The sequence below is a fragment of the Acinonyx jubatus genome, chromosome E3, assembly GCF_027475565.1.
Source record: "Acinonyx jubatus isolate Ajub_Pintada_27869175 chromosome E3, VMU_Ajub_asm_v1.0, whole genome shotgun sequence".
NCBI classification, from domain to species: Eukaryota; Metazoa; Chordata; class Mammalia; order Carnivora; family Felidae; genus Acinonyx; species Acinonyx jubatus.
The window spans coordinates 15,288,432-15,312,698 of record NC_069398.1 but is presented as its reverse complement, the minus strand read 5'-3'; the positions used below and the strand labels follow the sequence as shown (position 1 = coordinate 15,312,698).

The 24,267-nt window shown below is 47.6% G+C and overlaps 1 protein-coding gene across 2 annotated transcripts in view; it reads left to right on the top strand.

Annotated features, from left to right (window-relative positions):
- Window positions 1-24,267, top strand: part of ARHGAP17 (Rho GTPase activating protein 17) — an 88,962-nt gene that overhangs the window by 14,094 nt on the left and 50,601 nt on the right. For both annotated transcript variants that reach the window (XM_053213259.1, XM_053213258.1), the window contains exons 2-3: window positions 20,238-20,277; window positions 23,888-23,989. In XM_053213259.1, coding sequence (XP_053069234.1) covers window positions 20,238-20,277; window positions 23,888-23,989 — 142 coding nt within the window. The remainder of the gene's footprint in view (window positions 1-20,237; window positions 20,278-23,887; window positions 23,990-24,267) is intronic.

Sequence of the window (24,267 nt, the reverse complement as noted above, 5' to 3'; positions counted from 1 at the left end):
CTGTTTACAGGTGTCTACCTCCCGTGTAGGTGGGTGGTGTTCCGCTGTTCTCCAGAACACACACTTGACGTCTGTGAGAGCCTTCCCCAGAAAAGCTGAGATGGGATATTCTCCACGATGAGATCTGGCGATCACATGAAATTACTTTCCCTGAATAATCGGCTTCTTTTGATAGTTAGTCCGTTCCATAATGTTTTCAGAGCTTTTAGGTGAGGGCTTAAGAAAACGAAGACTCCTGTGGGGCAGCTGGAGTCTAGCAAAGAGTAACTGGACTTGAGTCCGTGTGGTCCCCCAGCTCTCTGTCTGACCTTGGCCGCCTGAGCCTCCCAGCTGCGCTCCCACGCTGGTGAGACGGGGCTCCTGCTACCACCTGGGAACCGGCCCTGGGAGATTTAAGAAGGCGGCATGAGGTAAGGAGGCATCAGAAGATGGGGAGGAAACAGTATGAAACAACAGGTTAGCACTGGAAAAAGTAGGCGGGTTAGATTGTACCTCACCGGTAGGGGCCAAAGTCGATTCCAAATGGATGAAGAGTTTCAAGTGAAAACCCAGAACCACAGAACGGAGGAAAAGATGGAAAGTTCTTCACGCTCTGGCATAAAAGTACAGAGAATGAACAATAAAAGATAACCACGCAAATAAAACCGCCATTATAAACTTAACCACACAAGAATTAAACTTCTGTCTGCCTATCTCATAATTACAATTATGGCCAATGACTAGGTGGAAACAGGAGCAGCCACAGCAGAGCATTAAGATCTTTAATGTATAAAGCTGTGTTATCGATCAGTTGAAAGAAGTGCACGACGGGGGCACCCGGGTGGCTCAGTTGGTCGAGCGTCTGACTCTTGATTTCAGCTCAGGTCCTGATCCCAAGGTCATGGGATCAAGTCCCATGTTGGGCCCCACACTGAGCATGGAACCTGCTTAAGATTCTCTCTCTCTCTCTCTCTCTCTCTCTCTCTCTCTCTCTCTTCCTCTTCCTCTCTCCCTCCCTCCCTCCCTTCCTCTGTCCCTCCCTCCTTCCTGCTCTCTATCTCCTTCCCTCTACACTAACCTGTCTCTCTCTCTCTCTCTCTCTCTCTCACTCACTCACTCAAAAAAGCACACCATAGTGAGCAAATGCCATGAACAGAATGCTCACAGATGAAATACAGATGACCAGTAAGTACATAAGACTCATTTCAAAATTGTAACTAACCGAAGAAACCCAAAGCTCCGAGACTGCGTTTTTCACTTATTAAACCGGCGCAGCTCAAAAGGACAACACGTTGCTGTCTCGGGAGAACTGACGAAGGCCGTCATTCAGCCAGACACAGGTGGGAATACAAACTGGCGTTCCTTTCCAGAAAGAAATGTGCCTTGGCGTTTTAAGAGCCATTTCTAAAATTGGAACCCAGATCGTCCACCTCATCCGCCAGTCTCTTGTCTCTTCGGATTCCTTTCCTGAACAGTCCCCCTCTGTGCCTTGCTGGGTCCCTTTCCTTCTCTGACCTCAGTCAGTCACAGAGGGTGTCGTTCGCATCCCTTCCAGCCGTCTGTCCAGCCAGCCTCTTTCCTTCACCTGTTGCGCAGAGCCGCAGCCAGGCTCATTCATCTGGGGCTTCTTCGCGCCTGTACCTGGGATGCAGGGCGTGGTCCAGAAAGATCGTCTCATGTGGAGGGTCAGGCCGGCCCAACTGTCACGGTCTCCAAGCTCAGCTGGGCTTTAAAGACTGCCTTCCAGCCCTTGGCGCAGTTTCCCGTCCCGTTTTCCTAAGCCTTGTTGCCAGACTTTTACTTCCCTCAAACCTACTCCACCCCTTCTGCAGACACACCCACTCTCCTGGGCCGATGACCTGCCTCCCAGTTCCCAGAGAAGACCTGCTGCCGCCACCTTCCCTGCCGTCAAGGTCATTACCTCCCGCACGCACACCGCTCCCCCCCTCCCCGGGGGCTTCCCTCCTCGGCCTTCCTCTGGCCACTCTGCATTTCCAGCTTCCCTCTCTCCACTGGCTCTTTTCTGCCACTCGCGATGTTCAGGTTTGCGACAGCTCGCGTCCCTCTTCACGTGGCTTTGCTTCTCTGTCTGCGCTCGGCGCCCTGCGTCTTGGCTCCCGGGAGCCACCGCCCTCACACCTTCCTGCCCTCCCTGCCACACTCTGCATTCTCGGCTGGTCCTTCATCCTTGCTCTGGTGGCCCACACTCCCGGCTTCTTGGGCTTCTTCCCCGGCCTCCCTGCTGCTCTCTGCTCTTGGGCTGCTCTTGCGCTGCGTTGCCCCTAAGGCTTCTGTGCTTAGCCTTCGTCTTCTCCCCAGATCTGCGTTCCGAGCAAACTCCCCCAAAGCAGTGCTTTTTGCTGCTCCTGCTAACACGCTCTGAGTTTCCTTTCCGGGCGCCTCTGCTGTGCTTCGGAACCTCATAGCAAGAAACACACCGGACGTCTCCACTGCACGCTCAATCGACCCCTTAAATCCGGCATTTCTGGAGCTGACCGTGTTGACCCCAACCTCAGAGGCTCCCAGACTTTCTCTGGAGTTGAAGAGCCTCGCTGTCTAGCCGGTCACTCAGCGTGGAAACATGGTGGCCATTCTAGGGGATTCCTTCTCCCTCTCCATCCACGCCACATCATGAAGTCCTGCGTGTTGTATCTTTTCGCCTCCCCTCCTTATCCGCTGCTTTTGGGCGGGGGGGGGGGAGGGGGGGTCCTTATTCTCACTTGGATCTCCCATTCTCCCTCCGGTCTCTTCATTCTCAACTCCCTAGTTTCCCTGCGCACCGGTGTGTCTTCCCTCCCCAGCCCTCCACGCACCTTCCACACTGTTGCCAGAAAGATCCTTCCAAAGAAAATAATTGTAACACTGCTAGCTTACGTGTGTTTGGGTGCTTACTATCTGCCAGGCCTTTTCCCAAGTGCTAGTCTTGTGTTGACTCATTTAATACCAAAATCAGTGCTGTATTATCCCCTTTTACAGGTGAGAAAACAGAGGCCCAGAGAGCTTCTGTTAAGTTGTCCCAGGTCACAGAACCAGCAAGTCTGTCTGCAGAGTCTACACTCTCAGCCACTTAACGTCATAACAACAAAAACCACATTTTGAGCTTTCTAGGAATTAGCTCGTTGCGTATATCATCTCTTTTAATCCACTCAGTTTTGGAAGTTGGAAATTCTTAATATCTCTACTTTTCGGACGAGGAAACGGGCACGGAGACATAAAGTAACCCGCTCATACTTACACGGCTTTTAGGTGGTGGACGGGGCTTTGACCCGCAGCAGATGTGCTCTGGGCTGTCCGTCTTAGCCACCTCACCCGCCCACAAGGGGCCAGCACCTTCTGAACTCACACTTTCAGGAGTATTTTTCTGTTCTTCTGGGTTGTGGGTGGCAAAGGAGGTATACTTGTGTGAGATGTTCATGCTACTAAGAGTGTGATGAGGAAAGACCAGCGCCTGTTCAAGTGATATCCAGATGGAATGGGACGCTTTGCCCAGTAGTGCCATTGAATTTCCTGTGCCAGTTGAACACGCTTCATTCTGTTTTCCCTCCTGCCTTTGTAGGCGTTGACCATATAATTTGGGATTTTTCATAAATCCTTAGGAACACAACTGCCATAGTAATATGTTATAGCACAACAGCTTGTCTCCACCAGTAGGTTCCTGAAATTATCCAGGGTAGGAAAATTCTCTCGTGAACTTAAGACATTATGGGAGACATTTTCGTTTCAGGTGACCCGGTGAACACGTGTGTATTTCTTCTCTCTCATTACACTCCACTGAAACGTTAGGTATTTAAAAAAAAAAAAATCTGGGAATTAGAAAAGATGGTACTAAAAGCCATTCAGAAAAACTCCCAGATGACTGATTAAGAAGCAGCCCTGTCCTGCTCATTGTCCAAGGCAGGACAATAGGATGTAAGAAAATCCTCAGAAAGGCTAGTACATCCATTAAAAAAAAAAAAAAAAAAAAAGGAAGCTACTGAGAAAAAGGTACAGAGTTCTTGGCAATTAAAAAATCTGTCACCAGTTCATAAAAAGTCTTAGGACACTAAGCAAAGAAACGGTCTTTGGAAAAGCAGTGAAGCAAGTTTCTGTGTTCTTTGATTTCTCAGGATATAGGACTCCCAAAAAGTACATCGTCAGGAATAGCACTCATAAAACAGGCCATTTCACAGTCAGAGGAGCGTCCCTCCTCTTCCTGCAAGCCTCCCGTCCTATTAATGTGACTAAGTCACGTTGACGATCACACGAAAAGACTGCTGTCTTTTAGCCTTCCTGGCAGCCCTAAAGATTTTTTTTTTTTATCCCAGTGGTTCTTAACCGGAAGCAGTTTTGCCATCCTCCTCGCCCCCTGATCTGGCAGTGTCTCCAGATGGTTGTGCTTGTCCCTGCTGGGGAGAGGGGGACATGTTGCCACTGGGTTTTAAGCGTGTAAGGGCCAGGGATGCTGTTAACATTCTACAGTGTTCTGGACAGCCCACAGGAAGGAATTATTTAGACCAAAATGTCAAAAGTGTCAAGGCTGGGAAATAGTTAACTGTAAATTGCCAAGCCGACTTGCAACCAGAACTTTTCCTTAATCTCCCAAGATGTCAGAGACCTAAGAAGTTAAAAGCTGCAAGCTGAAAGTTGGCAGTCTTCTGATAGTTATGCTAAACTATCCTAATACTTTACTAGAAAGTAGATAAATCTCTAACAAACACTTCTTGTGCCTGATGTGCCCGCACAGTGAAGTTCAAGGCGTGACATCAAGAATAACATTTAGCCTGGGGGAAAAAAAAAACATCCGTAGTTGGACTGTTTGGTACATCCTTCTGTCGTCACTGTCAGTCTGTCTGGTTCTCTATCCCAGGGTGCCTGGGTGCAGTCTCACAGCCCTCCTTTGACCGGGACTGCAGACAGCCATGACGAGTCAGTGCTGGCATCATTCCTTCCCTAAGAGCTATCCCCACCCAGACTGGTCCAGTATAGATGGCAGATGCCTAAATTCTTTCCTTCTCCGCCTCCCTCTCCCTCCCCTCCGCACAACCGTGCCGTGGTGAGGTCTTCAGGAGATGAGATCTCTTTAACCTTTGTCTCTTTGATACATGTCATTATTTTAGGGTTGCCTGGCTGGCTCAGTTGGTAGAGCACGCGACTCTTGATCTTGGGGTCGTGAGTTCGAGCCCCACATCGGCTGTAGAGATTACTTACAAAAATGTTACTAGTTTTGTCTTCATCTTTGAAATATTGGCATTTGGTGTGCAATTGCAGGTTGACTGGTTTGTTCGTTTTTTCTTCCTTTAGCACTTTAAAATGCCACTCTATTGTCACTTGGTCCTAGTGTTTCTGATGATGAGTCAGCCGTCGTTCCTGTGTCGCTCCCCTGCACGTTAAGTGCCTCTTTTTTTTTTTTTTTTTTCTGTCTGCCTTCAAGATTTTCTCTTTCTCTTTCTCAACACTTCAACCTTGATCCTTTTAGGTGTGTTGTTCTCTGTGTTTATCCTGCTTGGAGTTCTTGGAGTTCTGAATAAGTGGATTGGTATTGTTCATTAAATTTGGATACTTCCCAGCCATTGTGTATTCAGTAGTTCTCTGCCCCAGTGTTCTTGGATATTGTTCCAATTTTCTTCCTCTCTGTATTTTCATGTGGGTCATTTTTAAAAATTTTTTTCATGTTTTTATTTATTTTCGAGAGAGAGCACGAGTGGGGAAGCGGCAGAGAGAGAGAGAGAGACAGAGACAGAGACAGAGAGACAGAGGGAAACACAGAATCCAAAGCGGGCTTCAGGCTCCGAGCTGTCAGCACAGAGCCCGATGCGGGGCTCAAACCCACAAACTGTGAGGTCATGACCTGAGCCAAAGTCAGACGCTTAACTGGCTTGAGACACCCGGGTGCCCCGCGTTTGGATAATTTCTTTCAACTTCCAAACCTCTGATGAAACCCCTCATCTACTCATTCACTCGGTCCACCTTTTTCACTAGATGCTCTAAGGTACTTACTGTAATTAAGTTCCTGCAAAATAATTCCAACATCTTGGCCGTCTTTGGATCTAGTTCCATTGGCTGTGTGTCCTGATAATGCATCGTTTCTATTTTTCTCCTGTGGTGAGTTTTGACGGGATGCTAGCCACGTGTCGACACTGAGAGTGCCACACCTCTTGTGTCAGGCTGTTCGTGCAGGCACTCAGCTCTGCTAGTCTGTTGTTGCAGGAGTCTGGGCTCTGCTGTGGCTCTGGGCGCATTCAGTTCGCCACAGGCTTCCGCTTATTTGAGGGTCGGATGAAAATGTCTCCTTTGGCAGCTCTTGTTTATCTCAGTTGTCCTGCCTTACCCCCAAACTTCGTAGGACTTGTGTGCCTGCCTCAGGAGAGCTAGAACTCTCCTCAGCTCTCGTGCCCTCCCTACGGTAGTGGACCAGTGCCCGATACTCATTTTGAGGTGCAGAGGCTGGCAGGGACCGCTCCTCCTCTCGGTCGTTCCCACTGCTCTTCAGCAGGCTCTGCCTGTCTGAGCCTCGGATGGTCCCAGGGTCGGGGGTGTCGTCAGCTGTCCCTTGCCCTCCTTCCGTGGTGGGCGGCCCTGACCTCCCGCTCCCCCTCAGACTCCAGCAGGCCCCACACACCCAAGCCTGAGGGGTTCCAGGGCCGGGGTTCTCCCACCCCCGTTATCGCCTTGCGTGGGTTCTTCCCACGCTCTCTTTCCCACCTCCATCCTCACTGCCTTCACGTACCCTTCCTCAGCACCCAAGCTTCTAAATCCAGCTCACAGAGTAGGTCTCAAGAGCCATCACCAGTTTCAGAAAACCTTCCTGCTGTCTCAGGCCTGCATCAGATGCCCTCCCATCACTTCTAACCTTTGGTAAGTTATCATCATCTCTGCGTCTAGGTTTCTCATCTCCAGAATGGGTATGGTGATAGCATCGATGGCTTAGTTATCTTGAGGATTCAGTGAGTCCACACGTGCAAAGCACTCAGAACACAGAGGCGAAGAACGGGATCTCGGGAGCAAAACTGCCCAGACTCAGCGCCCTCCCGTGAAACCTGGAGCAGGTCACATCACTTTTCAGTGCCTCCGTTTCCTCCTACCTAACGGGGAGATAACGATACTTACCCCCTGGATGTTACCGCAAATGTCAAGGGGATTAACTCTTACGAAGCACCTGGACCAGTGCCAAGCACACAGTATGAGCTCAGTAAATGTTACTTAGCTGTGATGGTGGTGACGACAGCCCTCTCCTCTAGGAGGCCCTGTGCCTCACTCACTGCGCTGGAGCATAATTGCTTACTTTCCTTGACAGCCCTTGCGCCCAGTCAGCGCAGGGGCCGTGACTCTTACTCGCGATGGCTCATGGAAGGGACTCCAACACATATTTGCTCAGTGACTAACTGAATGAAAAGGTTAGTGGCAAAGTATGCATGACACCCTATGGGGTCGAAGGCAGCGATGGGCTGTACTGTTCCACTCAGGGACCATTTCATCATTCTGAATATCCTTTGGAGGAAAAGCCTCTTTTTCAGGGTAAAAAAAAAAAACCTCGCGTTCTGTTTTGAGTCATCAATAGCGTCCTTCCCTCCATCAAGCCACGGTGTTGGAACACTCTTTTCTTTGACCTTTAAAAAAGGGCAAGTGAAGATTTATGGTGTTCTCCACCCAGAATCTCGCCGTCATCCAGCAAAAGAGCCTCACCCCAGTTTTCCAGGTGAACATTTTTTCCCTTCATTTTCTGCACCACGCTGATCATGGAAGTTTCTGGGCTACATCTGCAATGTGTTCTCCTCCTCGACACTTAGAGGATCCACAGTTACTCCAAATTCTCTGCCTTGCATGCCTTGAAAAATATGTAGCATTTATTGTTGTTTATAGAGATACGACCGTACATTTGCAAAGCACAGCTCTGAAGGTTTCAGATATTCTCTTTTCTCACAAACATTCTGTTTTGTTGCAATCTCTTAAAAGTTGCATGAGATGGTTGATGCAAACGTAAATAAAGTGAGGTACAGGAATGTCACGAGTTGTATTTTTAGAGCCTAAGGTTAGTTTGTGGTGGAGCTGGGACCAGAATCTGGCGTGAAAACAAATGAGGAGAGAGTCCGCTTTGGTCAGGGACCTTAAAACTGCTCCTCCTGAGGGTCCAAAGGCTTCGGTTCCCATGTCATTTATTCAACGGGTGGCTGCCCCAGTTTCCACACCCGTGAGCTAGGGATAAAAATTGCCCCATAAGGGTACGTGTAAGAGAATAAAATGAAATACTTATGCAAAAGTGCTTTCATAACAGAGAGGAATGTACGAATGCAAGCTTAATCTAGTACTGGAAAGCTGGTTGATTACCTGAGTTATGTCCACGACTTCTAGCTTCTATTCTGATTTATTTCCTGATCAGAGAGACCTCCACATTTTAGGGGTTTTCCTTGAACTTTTTAAAGCGTTTTTCAAGTTGCTGGTTTATAGTCAGTGAGTCAGTCCTACCATTTCTTTTAAAACAGCAGCATGGCATCGGCCCAGATCGGACTGGGAGGGCTTCCTGCCTGTGTTCTTGTTCACTCCCTGAATAACTGCAGAGGCCCTCCAATGCTCTCCTCCCTTTGGCCTGTCCTCCAGTGTCAGAATTTTCATTCTGAAACTCAAATCTGATGCCACTCCAGGACAGAGAAACCATCAATGGCTCCCTGTTGCCCCTTAGTTCCTGGTTCCTGGTTCTTTTCAGCCAGGCCCCCCTCTCCTCTTCTTCTGCGCCCTAGTGTAGGACCCTTGGCGCATTCCCTCTCCCATACTGTTGGGGTCTGCTTAGACTGCTTCCCTGTAAAGCCTTTCCTGGCCACACAATCCATTCTGCTTCTCTGCTCCCAGAAACTCGGAACAAAGTTGGTTCTTTACATTTCTGTCTTTCCTTTTAGCTCCCAAGGGTGGGGACTGCGGCTCATTTCTCTCCTTCTAGCCTCCCCAGTTCTTGACATTAGAGAGGGCTCCACGAATACCGGCTGAATGAATGAAGATCTACACATCTCATAGCAAGGTCATCCTAAGATGGTTTCTGTCCAGAGAGTTCTTTGGCCCTCTGGGAAGGCACACCTGAGAACCACCAGGGCTGGCATTTGTATAGCCTCATTCCCAGCGGCGTCAGGCACAGAGGACTGAGACGTTGATCCTTTGATGAAGGGTTTTTGCTAACTCACCACGTACTAGGTCTCTGAGTTTCTGTGCGTTACGTGCCTGTGATTCTCTTTGGGGGCCTCCAGCCCACGCAGTGTGACCACAACCAACTGTTTGTTGTAGTTGAACGGGCTGCCCGCTTCTGTTGTGGTTTTATCTTTGTGTGGCCTGCACTCGGCCGTAACTTCTGGGAGAAGCTAGAACGCTTGGTCACTGCAGAAGCCTTCCACAGATAAGACTTAGCTTGGGAGTTATCTGAAGGTGGCGGTCATCTGTCGTACTGCTCCGGACAGCTGACGCTCCGTGAACCCTCACCCGGGACCACATTAATGAGCCGAAGGAGATGAATGGCGTCGCTAAACGATCACTGTGGTGGTGGCATTATCATGACCATCATTCCCATTTGACTGTGGAAGGCATAGGCACTCATATTTGCAGTGACCAAGCAACAGCACTGGGACTCCCAAGTCAGATCTGTCTGACCCCAGAGCCCTGACTCAGCTCGTACCGCATTCCACCTCCTTCTTTGCCTGCGGTGAACCTTAGAGTCCGCCAGCCCTCGGGTTCTTATCATTCAGCCTGCAAAGGCAGGAGCGTGAGCTCGGTTGTGAGTCACACACATCAGACCCCGTTCCAGGCAGTACTGACCCAGCAAGGGTGCGGCTGCGGCCCGTTCTATGGGAGCACCTCTGTTTTTGCTACTGCCAGCCATTTACTGCTGGACCCTCTTTCTGTCGCGTCCTGGTGGGTACCGCGCCACCTGCCAGCTTCGGTCCTCTGACCCTCCTCCCTCGGGGGTTCTCAACCCTGGCTGTACTTTGGAATGGCCGGGGAAGCTTTACAACAGAATGCCCGGCCCTACCCCCAGAGGTTCCATTCGGTCATTCCGGCTTGGGGTCCGGGTATTAATCTTTCTGAAACCACCTTGGTATGTCATAGAATTCGCACGTTTTAAGTGCAACACTCGGTGATTTCTTTCTTTCTTTTCCTTTTTTAATGTTTATGTTTATTTTTGAGAGAGAGAGAGACAGACAGACAGCGTGCAAGCAGGGGAGGAACAGAGAGAGAGGAAGACACAGAATCCGAAGCAGGCTCCAGGCTCTGAGCTGTCGGCATGGAGCCTGATGTGGGGCTTGAGCTCACGAACTGCGAGATCATGACCTGAGCCGAACGCAGTCAGACGCTTAACTGACTGAGCCACCCAGGCGCCCCCAAAACTCAGTGATTTCTTAGCAAACCGACAGCATCGTGTGACCGTCACCACAGTCTGATTTTACAAAAGTTCTCTCACCCCGATGAGATCCCTTAGGCCATTTTAGAGTCAGTGCTCAGTTCCACCCCTGCCCTCAGTTAACACTAATCTGCTTTCTGCCTCTGTAGATTTGCTTTTTCTGGCCATTTCATACAAATGGAATCATCTGGGGGTGGCTGGGTGGCTCAGTCAGTTAAACTCCAACTTTGGCTCGGGTCACACTCTCACCGTTAGTGAGATCGAGCCCCGCGTCGGGCTCTGTGCTGACAGATCAGAGCCTGGAGCCTGCTTCGGATCCTGGGTCTCCCTCTCTCTCTGCCCCTCCCCTGCTCGTGTTCTGTCTCTCTGTCTCTCAAAAATAAATATTAAAAAAAAAAAATGGAATCACCTGTAGTATTTTTAAAGCCCCCAGGATTATAATGTGTAGCTATGGTTGAGAATCGCTGTTACCTCTTGGATTTTTCTTTTTTTTTTTTACTACTGTTGCCTAGATTCACAGTGGCTCAGAGAAATCAATAGGCGCCTACAAGGGCTGCCTTTTAGATAAGCTGTACGCGTAATGGGCACTTCAGATAAGCCGTAAGCACAATGGGTCCTGGACTGAGAACTTAATGATCATTTATAACCCGATTTTTATGGGAACGTGCTTTTCAAAGTCCAAATGTGCTGACTTAGGGAGAAGCATTTGGAAAAGAGCTTGCACAACCTGTCTTAAGATGCGGAGTGCCTCCCTGCCTGTGGCCACGGCACTGAGTCAGAGCCGAGCCCTGAATACGTGTGGCCTTGCCTTTGGCACTTCTGCTTTACATTTTTTTGTGTATGGCCTTTCGCCTCCGCCTGAATTCTTGCCCGGCTGTGGCAGTAAACTGAATCCCCCATCCCAGAACCGCCCCCCTCCCCGATAGGATTTAGCTCCACATGCTTTGTCCGCATTGAGATCCTTTACAAAATAGGTCTCACGTATTTCTGCCTGCTTCAGTACATTTTGAAATCTCAAACTCAGCTGCCCTCAGGCCCAAGCAGGTTTACTATCTAAATGACTCCCCTGGGGAGACCACTGCAGGGACTTGCACAGTGTCCCCGGCAGCGAGCTTCCTTCCGACTTTGCCACGAGCAGAAATTGTTGGTGGAGCACATGGTTACAGCAGGGACAGCAAATAGATTCCATTTCGTGTGCCAGAGGGGGAAAAAGGCCAACTGACCAAACAAAAAGCTGTGGGATAAGCTTACGTGCGTAGGAAGACAATAAAACCCAATCCCGTTTATCTGAGAATATAACCTTTCATCTTATTGACTGGAATTCAAATAATAATATAGAGATTCAGTTAAGAGCCATCAGGGTTTTGTTATCGTTGTTTAAGGTAAAAAGTAAACGGTATTAATCTTAGGAAAGCTATAAACATGAAGGCAATTATGTACGTAGGTATATGTGTTAGGTATATACAAATAGATATTAGGTATATTTCACCCATCCTATTACCAAAATACTCTGATCATTTTCCCTCTGAAAAATACCTTTTTTCTTTTCAGTGTTATGTGGGGGGGGGGGGTCTTCTGTTTTTCTTTTCCCATACTTTCCCTTTAGAAGTCTATAAACCCTCTTTTAAGTCTTTTAAAACTACTTTTGGAATGTGTAACAAATTGTTTCATTTTTATAAAGTGTCATAGGGTTCCTTTACTTTTAAAATCCAGTTAGGTAGACTTCAGATCACTGCCCAGAAATTTAAGAAGACAGCTAATCTAATGAGACAGAACAGGAAAAAGTCACCCAGTAGTTCCCTGGCTCACTGTGAAATCAGACGAGTGTGTCCAGACTGGGCACAGAGGCTCAAGTGGGTTTTGTAAAGGCTTGTACCAGGAGAGGACAGCGTTGCTCAAAATCTGGTTCCCGGCAGAATGCATCTGGCCGCTGTCATTTCCCTGCAAATATAAATTTCATTGCAGTCGGTGACCATGTATGTCTTTGCCCTGTAGACCGTATTGAGACGCCTCAATTGATTGGTCATAGTTTATATTCTTTCTCAAACATGCACTTAAATATTTGCAGGTAACCAGCATTTCAAATCAGTTTATTAAAAATTCTCTCCATGTCTCCCCCCCCCCTTTTTTTTTTTGATACACCCAAGTGCGATTGTTTAAGTGAAAAACCAACAGAATTATGAGCTCTTGTGTGGATTCGTCAACCAAAGCCATCAACACCACAATCTTGGGGCACTGGGAAGGCACTGATGTTTGAAGTTAGTGTTGGCTCTCGGGTCGTGTGTTTGCTATCCCTGGGGAGAGAGGGACTGAGTGGTAAAAGGTGAGCTTTTGCTCTCGGGCTGAGAGTGGCTCAGAGCTGGTGAAATCCCAAAAAGCTAGCGGCGCCGCTTGCCTTCAGAAGAGCCAGTTGGGAACGCGCAGACATCCCCCTTCAAAGTAAGAAGAATTGGGAGTGATTAGAAAAGATCGAAGCTTCTTGGGAAACCACACTGAACCGGTACACAGATCAGAGGTCAGCAAACTATGCAGGTTTAAATGTTTGGCGAAAAAATCAGAATATTTTGTGACCTAGGAAAGTTATGTGAACTCACATTTCAGCGGCCAGAAGTCACGGTTATTGGAACACGGCCAGGTCCATTCGTCTGTATGTTGTCTGTGACAACCTCTGTGTCTCAGCGGCAGAGCGGAGTAGTTGCAGCGGCAATGGTGTGGCCTGCAAGCCCGAAACATTTACGATCTGGCCTTTCCGGAAAAAGTTTGCCGACGCCTGACCCAGGCAGTTGTATTTATTTAGAGCTTGTCCTGACATTGGTGTATCGGTAAGGATCGGGAAGAGAACAATAGTTACAATATTTCAGTGGGTTTTGGGGAGGGGAGTGGGTGGAGGTGGGTAGGGGGAGGAGAGACATCACTTCTGATTTCCGCCTGTCACCAACGTCCCCAGCATCCGGCTGTGCCTCACATTTGGACTGTATCATCAGAGTCAGCCGCCCCCGTTCATTTTAGCAGCAGCTTCTCAAACATGAGGCGGGACTTCGGAGAAGGCCGGCTACACGCCTCCAGACCGGCTTCACGTACCAGTCCTCAAAGTGACTCCAGAAAGCCTCCTTGCGAGGTTTGCACCACACCCCGTGAGGATCACTGGTGTGCAGCCGGGGTTGGCACCCTGGTTGGTAGGCAGCCAGAGAGTAAATATTTTGAGCCCCACAGGCCGTCTGGTCTCTGTTGCAGTAACGCCACCCTGCCGTTGTGGTGTGAAAGCAGCCGTAGATGATGCAGAAACGTATCAGCCTGGCTGTGCTCCAGTCACACTTGATTTGTGCACACCGAAACTTGAATTTCGTATCGTTCTTGCGCATCGTACGTATGTTCCTCTTCTGAGTTTCTTTCCCCCACTCCCAGCCATTTTAAAGTAAAAACCATTAGCTTGCCATACAAAAATAGGCAGTGAGCTAGATTGGATCTGTGGGCCATAGTTTGCTGACCCCTGGTAATATGGGTAGTTTACTTGCTGTATTTTTTTCTTTCATTAAAAAAAAAACAAAAAACAAAAAACATTAGCTTGGGAAGGCACTATCATGTTTTAATTTTAGTCGCTGTGGATTTTACTGTGGAAGGCAATTCTACGCACACGTCTGCTTTTCTGCCTACTGCTATTGAATTTTTTTCTTGCTACCTCTGTTGAAATCTAGAAAGACCTTTTTTTCAAACCATTCTCTATTGTTGGGACAGCCATTTGCTTTTTCATTAATGCATTCAGTGTGTATTTACGAAGCACCCACAATGGTGTGGCAGGCAGGTGGCCATGGCAAGCCGGGTGCTCCGGGGAAGGGGACAGTGATGGCTGAGATAGACTTGGTCTCTGCCCCCGTGGATCTCTCTGGCTCGCAGGGAAGAGGTCAGTCATGCACAGTGCTTGGCAGATCACAGCATGCATTGAAGGTGTGGACTTGAGCATTTATTTCCACGGTCCCATGATACATGCGTTATGCAGGTGGACGCGGCCCACGTGCAGTAGTCTGTATCCTGGGAAGCAGGGTGGTGTTTCACATCAGTGGCGTTGGGCATTTGAGTGTACCGATGGCAGAAACTTCTCCAGAAATCAGTCCACAATTAGAGTTGGAAATTGTCACGCCAGTTGGAGGTTTTCCTTTGACCCTGTGCCCTAGTGTAAGCCTCTGTGTCTTTCCGGGTAAGTTGAACTGCTTCAGGTTGGGGGCGTTTCCGTTTTCTTCTGGCCCAGTAAGCGTGAGACTCCCGTTAGGCACGACTGAAAGGCGGCCATTACCACAACCAGTCAAGGGAACCGGGGAGGACATCGAGGCCTGCACAGCCCTGCCGCTTGTAGGTTTTGGGGATTACAAGGGAAAAAGTTAATGCTTTACCAAAAAGTAATACATTTAAAAATCCTGCCCTATGTAAGTAAGCCTTGTTGGAGCGACTAGTGAGATTGCACAGTGGCTTGCATAGGAAAAAACAAACCCCAGAGTAAAATGGTGAGCCGGAAGTGCTTTCCTGCTTTGTATTGTTTTCCCAGTTACAGACAGGAAACATTCAAGTGTGTTTTCAAGCACAGAACATTGGACACAAAGAAGGCTCTGACGAAGCAGAAAAAGACCCGTATACAAAAAGTTTAGGTCTGTGGAGCAAAATGTCTGATTGAAAACAATCTGATTTAGCAAGTGTTTTTTTTTAATCGTTGGCTTGCGCTGTCTCTAGGTGCCTTGATAAGCTTAACATATTGCTCTCCCTGTTTGCTTTATTCATGAATTTTTTAAATCTGATCAAAAATCACATCTCAGGGGCGCCGGGGTGGCTCAGTCGGTTGAGTGTCCAACTCTTGATTTCGGCTCAGGTCATGATCTCGCGGTTCAGATTGTGAGATTGAGCCCTGCATCAGATTCTGGGCACTGATCTCGAGGAGCCTGCTTGGGATTCTCCCTCTCTCTCTGCCCCTCCCCTAGTCACACTCTCCCTGTCTCTCTCAAAATAAATAAGTAAACTTAAAAAAAAATCACATCTCAGTAAAAACCAAGTTTCTGTGGCTAATATACTCTTTGAATGGGCACCGTGGCCAGTATTCTGAGTAATTGCTAGACTTTCCCTGGGTAAAAATTCTACTGGCAAATTCTCTGGTAAAGATGAACACTCCCAAACAGTTCAGCATAGAAAGGGCTGAGCCTTGGACCAGACACAGTGATGAGAAAGATCGAGTCATTTGGAGCACATATTGGGGGAGGTAGGGACCATGGTGGCTCCCTAAAATTAAGGTGGGGATAGCATAGACCAATGGGGGTATCTTTGTGTGAAGGAGCCACCCCAGTTTGTATGTTACATTCCAGACTCATGATTCGTCACGAAAAGTAATCTTCCCAGATAGCCTGTATTCATGGTTTAGACGACTTAATGTTATTAAAACCTCCATACTACCCAAAGCTGTCTACAGTTTCAGTACAGTTCCCATCAAAATTCTAATGGCATTCTTCACAAAAAAAGAAAAATAATTGTAAAATCCACATGGAACCACAAACGACTGAAACAGCAAAAGCAATCCTGAGCTAGAAGAACAAGGCTGGAGGCATCACACTTCCCGATTTCAAACTCCTTGATCCTTGAACAACGTGGGTTTGAATTGCATGGGCCCACTTATATGCAGATTTTTTACAGTACAATACTGTAGATGTATTTTCTCTTCCATACAATTTGCTTAATAACATTTTCTTTCTAGGGGTGCCTGGCTGGCTCAGTCGGTTAAGCGTCCAACTTTGACTCAGGTCATGGTCTCGCAGTTCGTGAGTTCGAGCCCTGCATTGGGCTCTGTGCTAACAGCTCAGAGTCTGAAGCCTGGTTTGGATTCTGTCTCCCTCTCTCTGTCCCTCACCTGCGCGCGCGTGCGCTCGCTCGCTCTCTCTCTCTCTCTCTCTCAAAAGTAAATAAACATTAAAAAATGTTAAAAAGTAATTACATTTTCTAACTTTCTTTATTGTAAGAATACATTAAATAATGCACATAACATATAGTACATGTTAACCAACTATTTATGTTCTCAGTGATGCTTCTGGTCAACAGTAGCTACTAGTAGTTAAATTTTCAGGGAGTTAAAAGTTACGTGCCAATTGTTCACTGCACAGGGTCAACACCCCTAACTCCTATGTAGTTCAGGGGTCAGCTGTATGTTACAAAGCAGTAGTCATCAAAATAGTATGGTATTGGCATAAAAAAGATACATAAATGGAACAGACTAGAAAGCCCAGAAATCTGATTAAGAAGAGATATTGGATCTCTTTCTAAAATTAATTTTATCAATGTAATATATGGCTGAGTGTCCATAAAGGCAGGAAACATAGTGTAAACTTATTTTTAAGCAGTATGTTAACATTTTCATATAATATGTTCCACATATATTTCAGTCTCCAGATAACTTATTAGGTGAAGTACCTCTAAATCAAAAGCAAAGGGTCTAGTTGGTAAAATGAAAAAAAGGATAATAAATATATTGATTTGCTTTGTAGTTTTTACACTTTTGTATTCTTGTATAGTTTTGTGCAGACTGGCAGTTGGACTCATTGTTTTCAGTTAGAGTTATGCTTCACTTGAAACCATGTCAAGCATGTCACTAAAAAATGTAACTAACGTACTATTTTTTAAACTTTGAAACTAAGTATGCATATAGTCTAAAAAGTCAAATATAATAGTAAAAGGCTTATTACAGTGGATCTTCTCTCTAGTAATCCCACTCTCCCACTTGAGACTCTCTAACCCCAGAGGAAGCTGTTTTCAAATTTCTGTTTATTTTGGCATTTACTCATGTCTACATGTATAGATAATATATAAACAGCTATCCTTCAAGTCATCAAGTTTTAGTTATTACCTATTGGCCCCCTGTCATGAAAAATGAGGGCTTAGTGCTTATGTGTGTGATTAGTGTGAGATCACACACGCTTTAGTGTATGATTTCCCTCTTTGCTTCTACTCCCTTATCCTTGCAATGCACTTAGAGTACAATTTTTGGGTATATTACTGTTTGGTATTTACATTATTATATCCAATCAATTATTTGCAGCTAAGCATAGTAATGCAGTATGATTCTTTCTGATGGGCTTTTTGTTTTTCCCAAAGTTAACACTTGCTTTGTTTTTACATTTGCTTTATTATTTTTGTGGCTGTTGCAGTGCTGTGCTCGCTCACAAGTGTTTGGCAGCCCCCCGCCCCCCCCCCACACACAAAGCCCCGGTTTGTATTGTTTGCATTTCTTTGTGTTGTATTCGAGTTTTCATTTCAAATGACCAGTGTGAGGTCACTGAACAAGTTGCTGAGAAAAGATGTACACAGTTGGTTTTCCTATACCATTGAGTTGTTACTAACGTTCTCATACCTGCTAACGGCCCACCTTCGGGTTTTGAAATTAAGTTTTTCTCTTCTGTTACATTTTTTAAAAAATTCCGTTTTGTAAAAGGACTTATTTGCTCTGAATCTCTTCTTTTGAACTTTGAGTGTTTTAAGAGGCCTTGAGGGCTTTTCTCTGCGTACACTTCTACTTACAGAAGGCAGAGATTTCAGAGCTCTGGCCAGAGAAGATGAGGCGGAAGTTACACAATCTCGTGGTGGCATTTTGCTAGAGGAGGGACAAGGCTATTGGCGAATAGGAGTTAGGGTGAAGCTGTGGCGGTCTGCGAGGCTGACGGAGTTCTTTCTGAGGCTGGTTGCTTGAGCTGCTGGTCAGCTGGGGCCCTGCTCCACTTCCCTAACTGGCATGACTACATATGTTTGGCGCTTCAGCAATGCCTGGCACCATGTATGCCAAGCAAGGGCTGGGATGGCAGATTTTGGCCCGCCGCTTGCAGGACTTGTTCATGGAATTTAAAGGCGGCCTCCTCTGAAAGCTTGGGCCTCGACCTCATCTCCAGGCCCTGCCCCTGCACACCAGGGAGGTATCTGAGTTAGGTCAGAGTTCTGATTTCCTGCAGAAACTGATGAGTGAGCCATTCCCATTGGCATCTCTGAGTTACGCAGGGCACCGCGGCGACAACTGGTGTTGGAATCCTCTGTGGCAGTGCCGGCTTTTACTTGACATGCCATGGCCCAAGCGTGGGCTGGAAGCATGCACCACCGTGCCTCATGCAGCTGGTGCTGCTCTGAGCTTAGCAGCGTTTGAAGGTCCTTCTCGGGGGTCCTATCAACTTGCCCGCCAAACGGCTTTTCCTTCTCGTGCATTAGACTCATTCAGAGGCAAGATCATGCAGCCTTCCATTCTGCGATATGTCTTATTAAAAGGCTTTACAATTCTGTTTCATTGATGGTCTGCCTTTCTCCCCAGCTCCCCCAATGTTCAGGGCTGAAAAAGACTTTTTTCTTGTCCCTTTAAAAGTTTCCTTGTTTGAGGGCACCCGGGTGGCTCAGTCGGGTGGGCGTCCGACTCTGGATTTTGGCTCAGGTCATAATCTTGCAGTTTGTGGGACTGAGCCCCACATCGGGCTCTGTGCTGTTGGCATGGAGCCTGTTTGGTATTCTTTCTCTTCCTCTCTCTGTCTGCCCTTTCCCTGCTTGCATGCTCGCTCTCTCTCTCTCTCTCTCAAAATAAATAAATAAACACTCAAAAATAATAAAAGTTTCCTTGTTCATTTCAATGGGAATTGGGCAGGGGTGTCAAATGACTCGACTTAAATCACTGTTTGAACCAGAAGTCCCACCATGGCACCTCGATTGCCATCATTCTGGGTACAGAATGTTGCGTACAGCAACAGTGCTGCCCCTTTGGACTGCAGAGGAGTCCTCGGAAAGTACCGTGATCTGGCAACCGAGGCTTGAGCAACTCAGGATATTCCTCTGCCGATTGATGGCCGCCAGGTCGGCTTTCTGGAAAGGTCTACATAGTTAATGATAATTGGAAAGCATGAGTGGGAGAAAGCTGTGGAAGTACTTTGTTTCTTTTTAAAGTAAAGATGAGATGCCTGAAGGAAGGAGTACTCAGTTGTTACTATTTGTGTGTGTATCATTGAATCATGTTCCTGGATTTGTGACAAACTTGTTTCAGTAAGGCTGTCAAGCTCAGAAATGATCATTTTAGGAACTGAAGGTTCAGCTTCTCTACAGCGGTCTTTTTTTATTTATTTATTTATTTATTTTTAAAATTTATTTTAAGTAGGCTCCATGCCCAATGTGGGGCTCAAACTCATGACCCCCAGATCTAGAGTTGCACATTCTACCGACTGAGCCAGCGAGGCGCCTCTAGAGCAGTCTTTTCTCCAAGGGTGGCCTGTGGGTCTCGGCCATGGAATTCTGGGAGGAAAGGGCCTCTTAAAGAAGCAGGATCGTGTTCCAGACCTGCTTTTGAACAGAGGTGAGGCCTGGAAACTGGCATTTTAAATCCGCACACTCCCCACCCTCAGTGATTCTATACACGCCCAGGTCTGGGAGCCACTGGTCTTGAGGCTTTGTTCTTGTTTGGGGTTGCTATTCTTTGCAGACTTTTGTTTGCTGGCTTTTTTCTTTGGTTTTGCTCAAGGAGCCCTCTGATTGGTGGAATTTCCACATTGGTGGAATTTCTCCCCATGTTATCATTCATTTCTTCCTGTTTTATTTATTTTTTATTTTTTTATTTTAGAGAGAGAGAGCGTGCATACACAAGCGGGGAATGGGGTGAGACAGGGGCCGAGGGAGACAGAGAGAACCCCAAGCAGGCGCCACCCTCCACACAGAGCCCAACATGGGGTTTGATCCCACGACCCTGGATCATGACCTGAGCTGAAGTCAAGAGTTGAACGCTCGACCGACCGAGCCACCCAGGCGTCTGTCCCTAGCTGTTTTGTTTTAAACTCTGGGATAATAATTGTTACATTTCACGAGTTCCTTTGCATTTCTGGATTTCTGACTCTGAACTTTTCATTTTTTCCTACAGAGCTGAGAAAACAGAAGTCCTCAGTGAAGATCTGTTACAGGTAACAAAATAAAATCTTCTTAAAGTGCTTTGCTTAAAGAGGAAAACAAAACAAAGCCTCATCGGCGAGAACTGAAGCAGATCTGTGTACGTACGTCTGTATGTATGATCTGAGACACAATGAGACTGATCGGCATGGTCCCGAGCAGGAAAGAAAAGTAGTTGGGTTGCACGGTGATAAAAAGGGGATCTGGAACTTCGGTGTCATGTTGTGAAGTTCAAATGGGGCTGTCCTGCTTTCAAGTGCCAGGTGTCGGGGTGGGGTGGGGGAGGCGCTGGCTGGCCTGGCCGGTCCACTGGCACTGCAGCCTGGTCACGGGTCCCGGGCAGGCTGCGGGCCTGTTGCTCGCTGCTATGACGGTGTCCTTGATGGGACAGGCCCTGCCAGCAACAGCCTAGAGTTTCCACTTCTTGCCTCTCATGCTATCATCCTCCACTTCTGGGCTGAGTTGGCTCCTGAAGGACTTAGAGTCTCAGTGACGGTGACCAGACCTGTCAGAACCACCCTGAGGCCCTGAGGTGGCCTGTTACCAGCCTGGACTTTTCTGCCCTGCAGGAGGGATATTTCCTGCAGGGACCTCGGCCGGGGCCACTGCACTTCGTCTCTCACAGGCTTCCCTAACTTTGGGGCTGGGGGTTTCTTCCAGAAGGCCTGGGACCCTTTGTGCACATCCCTTCACTCGGCCTCAACCCCGTTCCATCTCCGCCCACCTCACAGCACGCCGGGAAAGACAGAACCCTTCTGCACTGAGGTTTCTCTTAAGCTTCCTTGCTTGTGTCCTTGCTTCTCATTCCATGACCTTCAGCGGGTCTTTTCACCTGAGCCCCTGAAGACCAGCAGTCTGCTCCCAGGTGACTTTCTGTCTCTTCCCACAGAGAGGAGCTGGCATAGCTTAGAAAAATGGTGCCATGCCAGCCCATGTCAGAACGTCCTTCTAAATTATGACAGCCACCTGCAGGTAGAAGATTCTGAGAGCACGTTTTTGTTGTTGTTGTTGTTCTTTTTAAGGACCAGAAGTTTTTATTAAGAGTAGGAGGGTTTTTGTTTTTTTAAGAATTATTAGATAATCATATTCTTTTTTTATTTTTCTTTTTAATGTTTATTTTATTTTTGAGAGAGAGAGAGAGAGAGAGGGAGAGAGAGAGAGAGAATGTGAGCAGGGGAGGGGCAGAGAGAGAGGGAGACACAGAATCTGAAGCAGGCTCCAGGGTCTGAGCTGCCACACACAGCCCAATATGGGGCTTGAACTCCTGAACCGTGAATTCATGAGCTGAGCCAAAACTGGACACTTAACCACTGAGCCACCCAGGAGCCCTGACAATCTTATTCTTAGTAATATTTGCTCATTGGCTTTTATCGTATATTCCAGCTTCACTTTCAGACTTTCAGACTTTCAGAAATGTTGCTTGGGCTCGATAACCTTTAACTAGACTAGGTTTTCACATCAGTGTTCTCTCTCCCACATCCCACGTTAGTAATAAATATGCACAACCTCCTTGAACCCTTGAAGCCCCAAGCCTTGCAGGCAGTTTGAGGACTGCAGAATTCCCACAGGAGGCAGGTGGCAACTGTCTGCTCCTGTCCCTTTCTTAGAACATCCACGGGGGCCTCAAGAGTTTGCCAGTTTCAAGGAACGCCTTGTTTCATCATGCAGATGCTTACCCCCCCACCCCACCCCACCCCCACCCCACCCCCATCTGCCATCATTGCCACAGGTGTTTCCCCCTTCTTTGACTGTAAAGAAGAGAGTCCTGTTTGAAAGTGTGGAGGCTGGTGCCTGCCTACCCAGGTCTTTCCCTGACTGGCTCTGTGGCCTCAGGGGATTACTTAACTTCCTGTGCCTCAGTTTCCACTTCTCTAAAATGAGGATAATGGCGGTATCCACTCCATCAGATCATTAGCAGGAATTAACAGGTTAAACGGGAGAACACTAGGGATGGATCCCGGGCCATAGAAATTTTATTTTTTGTTTCTGGTGTGAGATTTCCCTTCACTTAGTCTGTGTGCTCCCTGTTTGATCTGTGAGAGCAGTTCAAATGGCTCTATTTTGTCTCTTATTTTTTGCTCATAAGTTTGTTGTGCTTGTGTGGAGTTTCCCTGGGAGGCTGTGAATCCCAGGAGGATGAGAACTACAGCTTATTTACTGTTGTTTTTCTGATACCTTGCACAGGGACTTAATACATGTACTTGACCTTTCAGCAAATATTAAATGAACACCTTGCGTTCGTGTTCCAGACAGTGTTTCGGGTACCTGGGATAAATCCGTGCATGGAACAGACCAAGGTCCTGTCCCCCAGTGGACTTTGTAATTTTCTAGTGGAAATTAGAATCAAAGCCAAATGGAGTTTTGTGGGGTTTTGTTTTTGTTTGATTTTGCCTGTTTTTTGTGGTCAGTAAAGAAGTGCATATTAGTTTTCCAGTGTGTTACAATGTGGTCATTATAAGATGAAGGGTCAGTGATGTGGCCTCTGCTCCTTACATAAATGTGCCTGCTCGATCAGGGCCCTGGTAGTCGGGCCTTGGTTCTGAAGAAAAGCTGTGGGGCGGGGGCGGGGGGGTGGGGAGCGCGGTGCGGACCTTCAGGAGAGAAGCATAGAACCATGTCATTGGGTAAAATGTTGTGGGGTAAAAATGCATTCTGCTTTGAATTTGTTGATTTTTCTTTAAAATAGAAAGCATCCCTGAGGGCCTGCACTCATTCTTAATGAGTCATCAGAATACACATTTTTGGCATTCCTTCCTGTGAAAAGCAGCTCTCTTTGCCATAAACAGCCATATCCCAGCAATAATATTTTGGGAAACTAAATCTTGATGCGTGGGTCCCTAAGTCAGTGTTTCTTGCAGTCCATTGTGCTTTAGGGGTTTAGTTAAAACCAAAGCAAAAACAAAGACAGAAACCCACCCTAACCCCAATAAAGAATAATTTTGAAAACAACTGACTTTGAATGGAAACTGTGGAGCCTTGATTTGGACTCTTCTGTCTGATGTCCCGTGTGTGGAAGGCTCTGCCACTATCCACAGGGGATGGCTTCTGACAGTCCCGTGGTTTTTCCACTTGGCTGTGGGTCTGGGCCTGAGGTGTTCATCTGTGGTTCTGCAGGCTGGCGCCGGGCCTTTGCAGGGAGCGCGTAGCCCGACTGCCACCACCCTTCCTGATAGGAGTTGTGGCCGTGACCGCGCCCCCTCCCTGCACACACACTTAGCCTTTAGGAGATCTAAACCCCTTGGTGTAGGAGAGGTCGGCGGTTCTGAACCAGGGGCCATTTCGCCCACTGGGAGGATATTCATCAGTGTGTGGAGACACTTCTGGTTGTCACAACTCGGAATGGGGTGCACCTGGCATCTAGTGGGTAGAGGCCAGAGAGATGAGGCTAAACGTACCATATGCACAGAGCAGCCCCCCTCGCCCTCCAACACACACACCCAGAATTATCTGGCCTCAAATGTCAGTAGAAAGAAACCCTGCTCCAGGGGAATGGAGACCATGGGCATCTACACCAAGAGCTAAAAAGTTAGACCCCCGCATGCTGCTTCTACCTACATGCCAATGCCACGTAGGAAGAGATGTGTTCTGAAGCCTTGCTGATGGCTCGTTTGTCTCATTTGTCAGATCGAGCGGCGCCTGGACACGGTTCGGTCAATATGCCACCACTCCCACAAGCGCCTGGCAGCATGCTTCCAGGGCCACGGCCCCGACGTGGAGAAGAGATACGTGAGTATCGGATGTGACATGGGGCCACGGCTGTTGGGTCTTTCTTGTGTCTCCGTGAGGCTCTTCACCCTTCGCTCGCTTGGTTTTTCCCAAGCAGCGTCAGCACATTTGCCTGCAGATTTGTACCTCGTACTGCCATTTACTCTCCCGACACCTGCCAGACCAGAACGTTTTTTTGTGCTTCAGACGTGGCTGTGCTGAAGGCACTGCTCACACTGCATTTTCCCCAGGTGCTTTTAAAGACTCGATAAGCCATTTGTCATTGATAAGAGAATAGA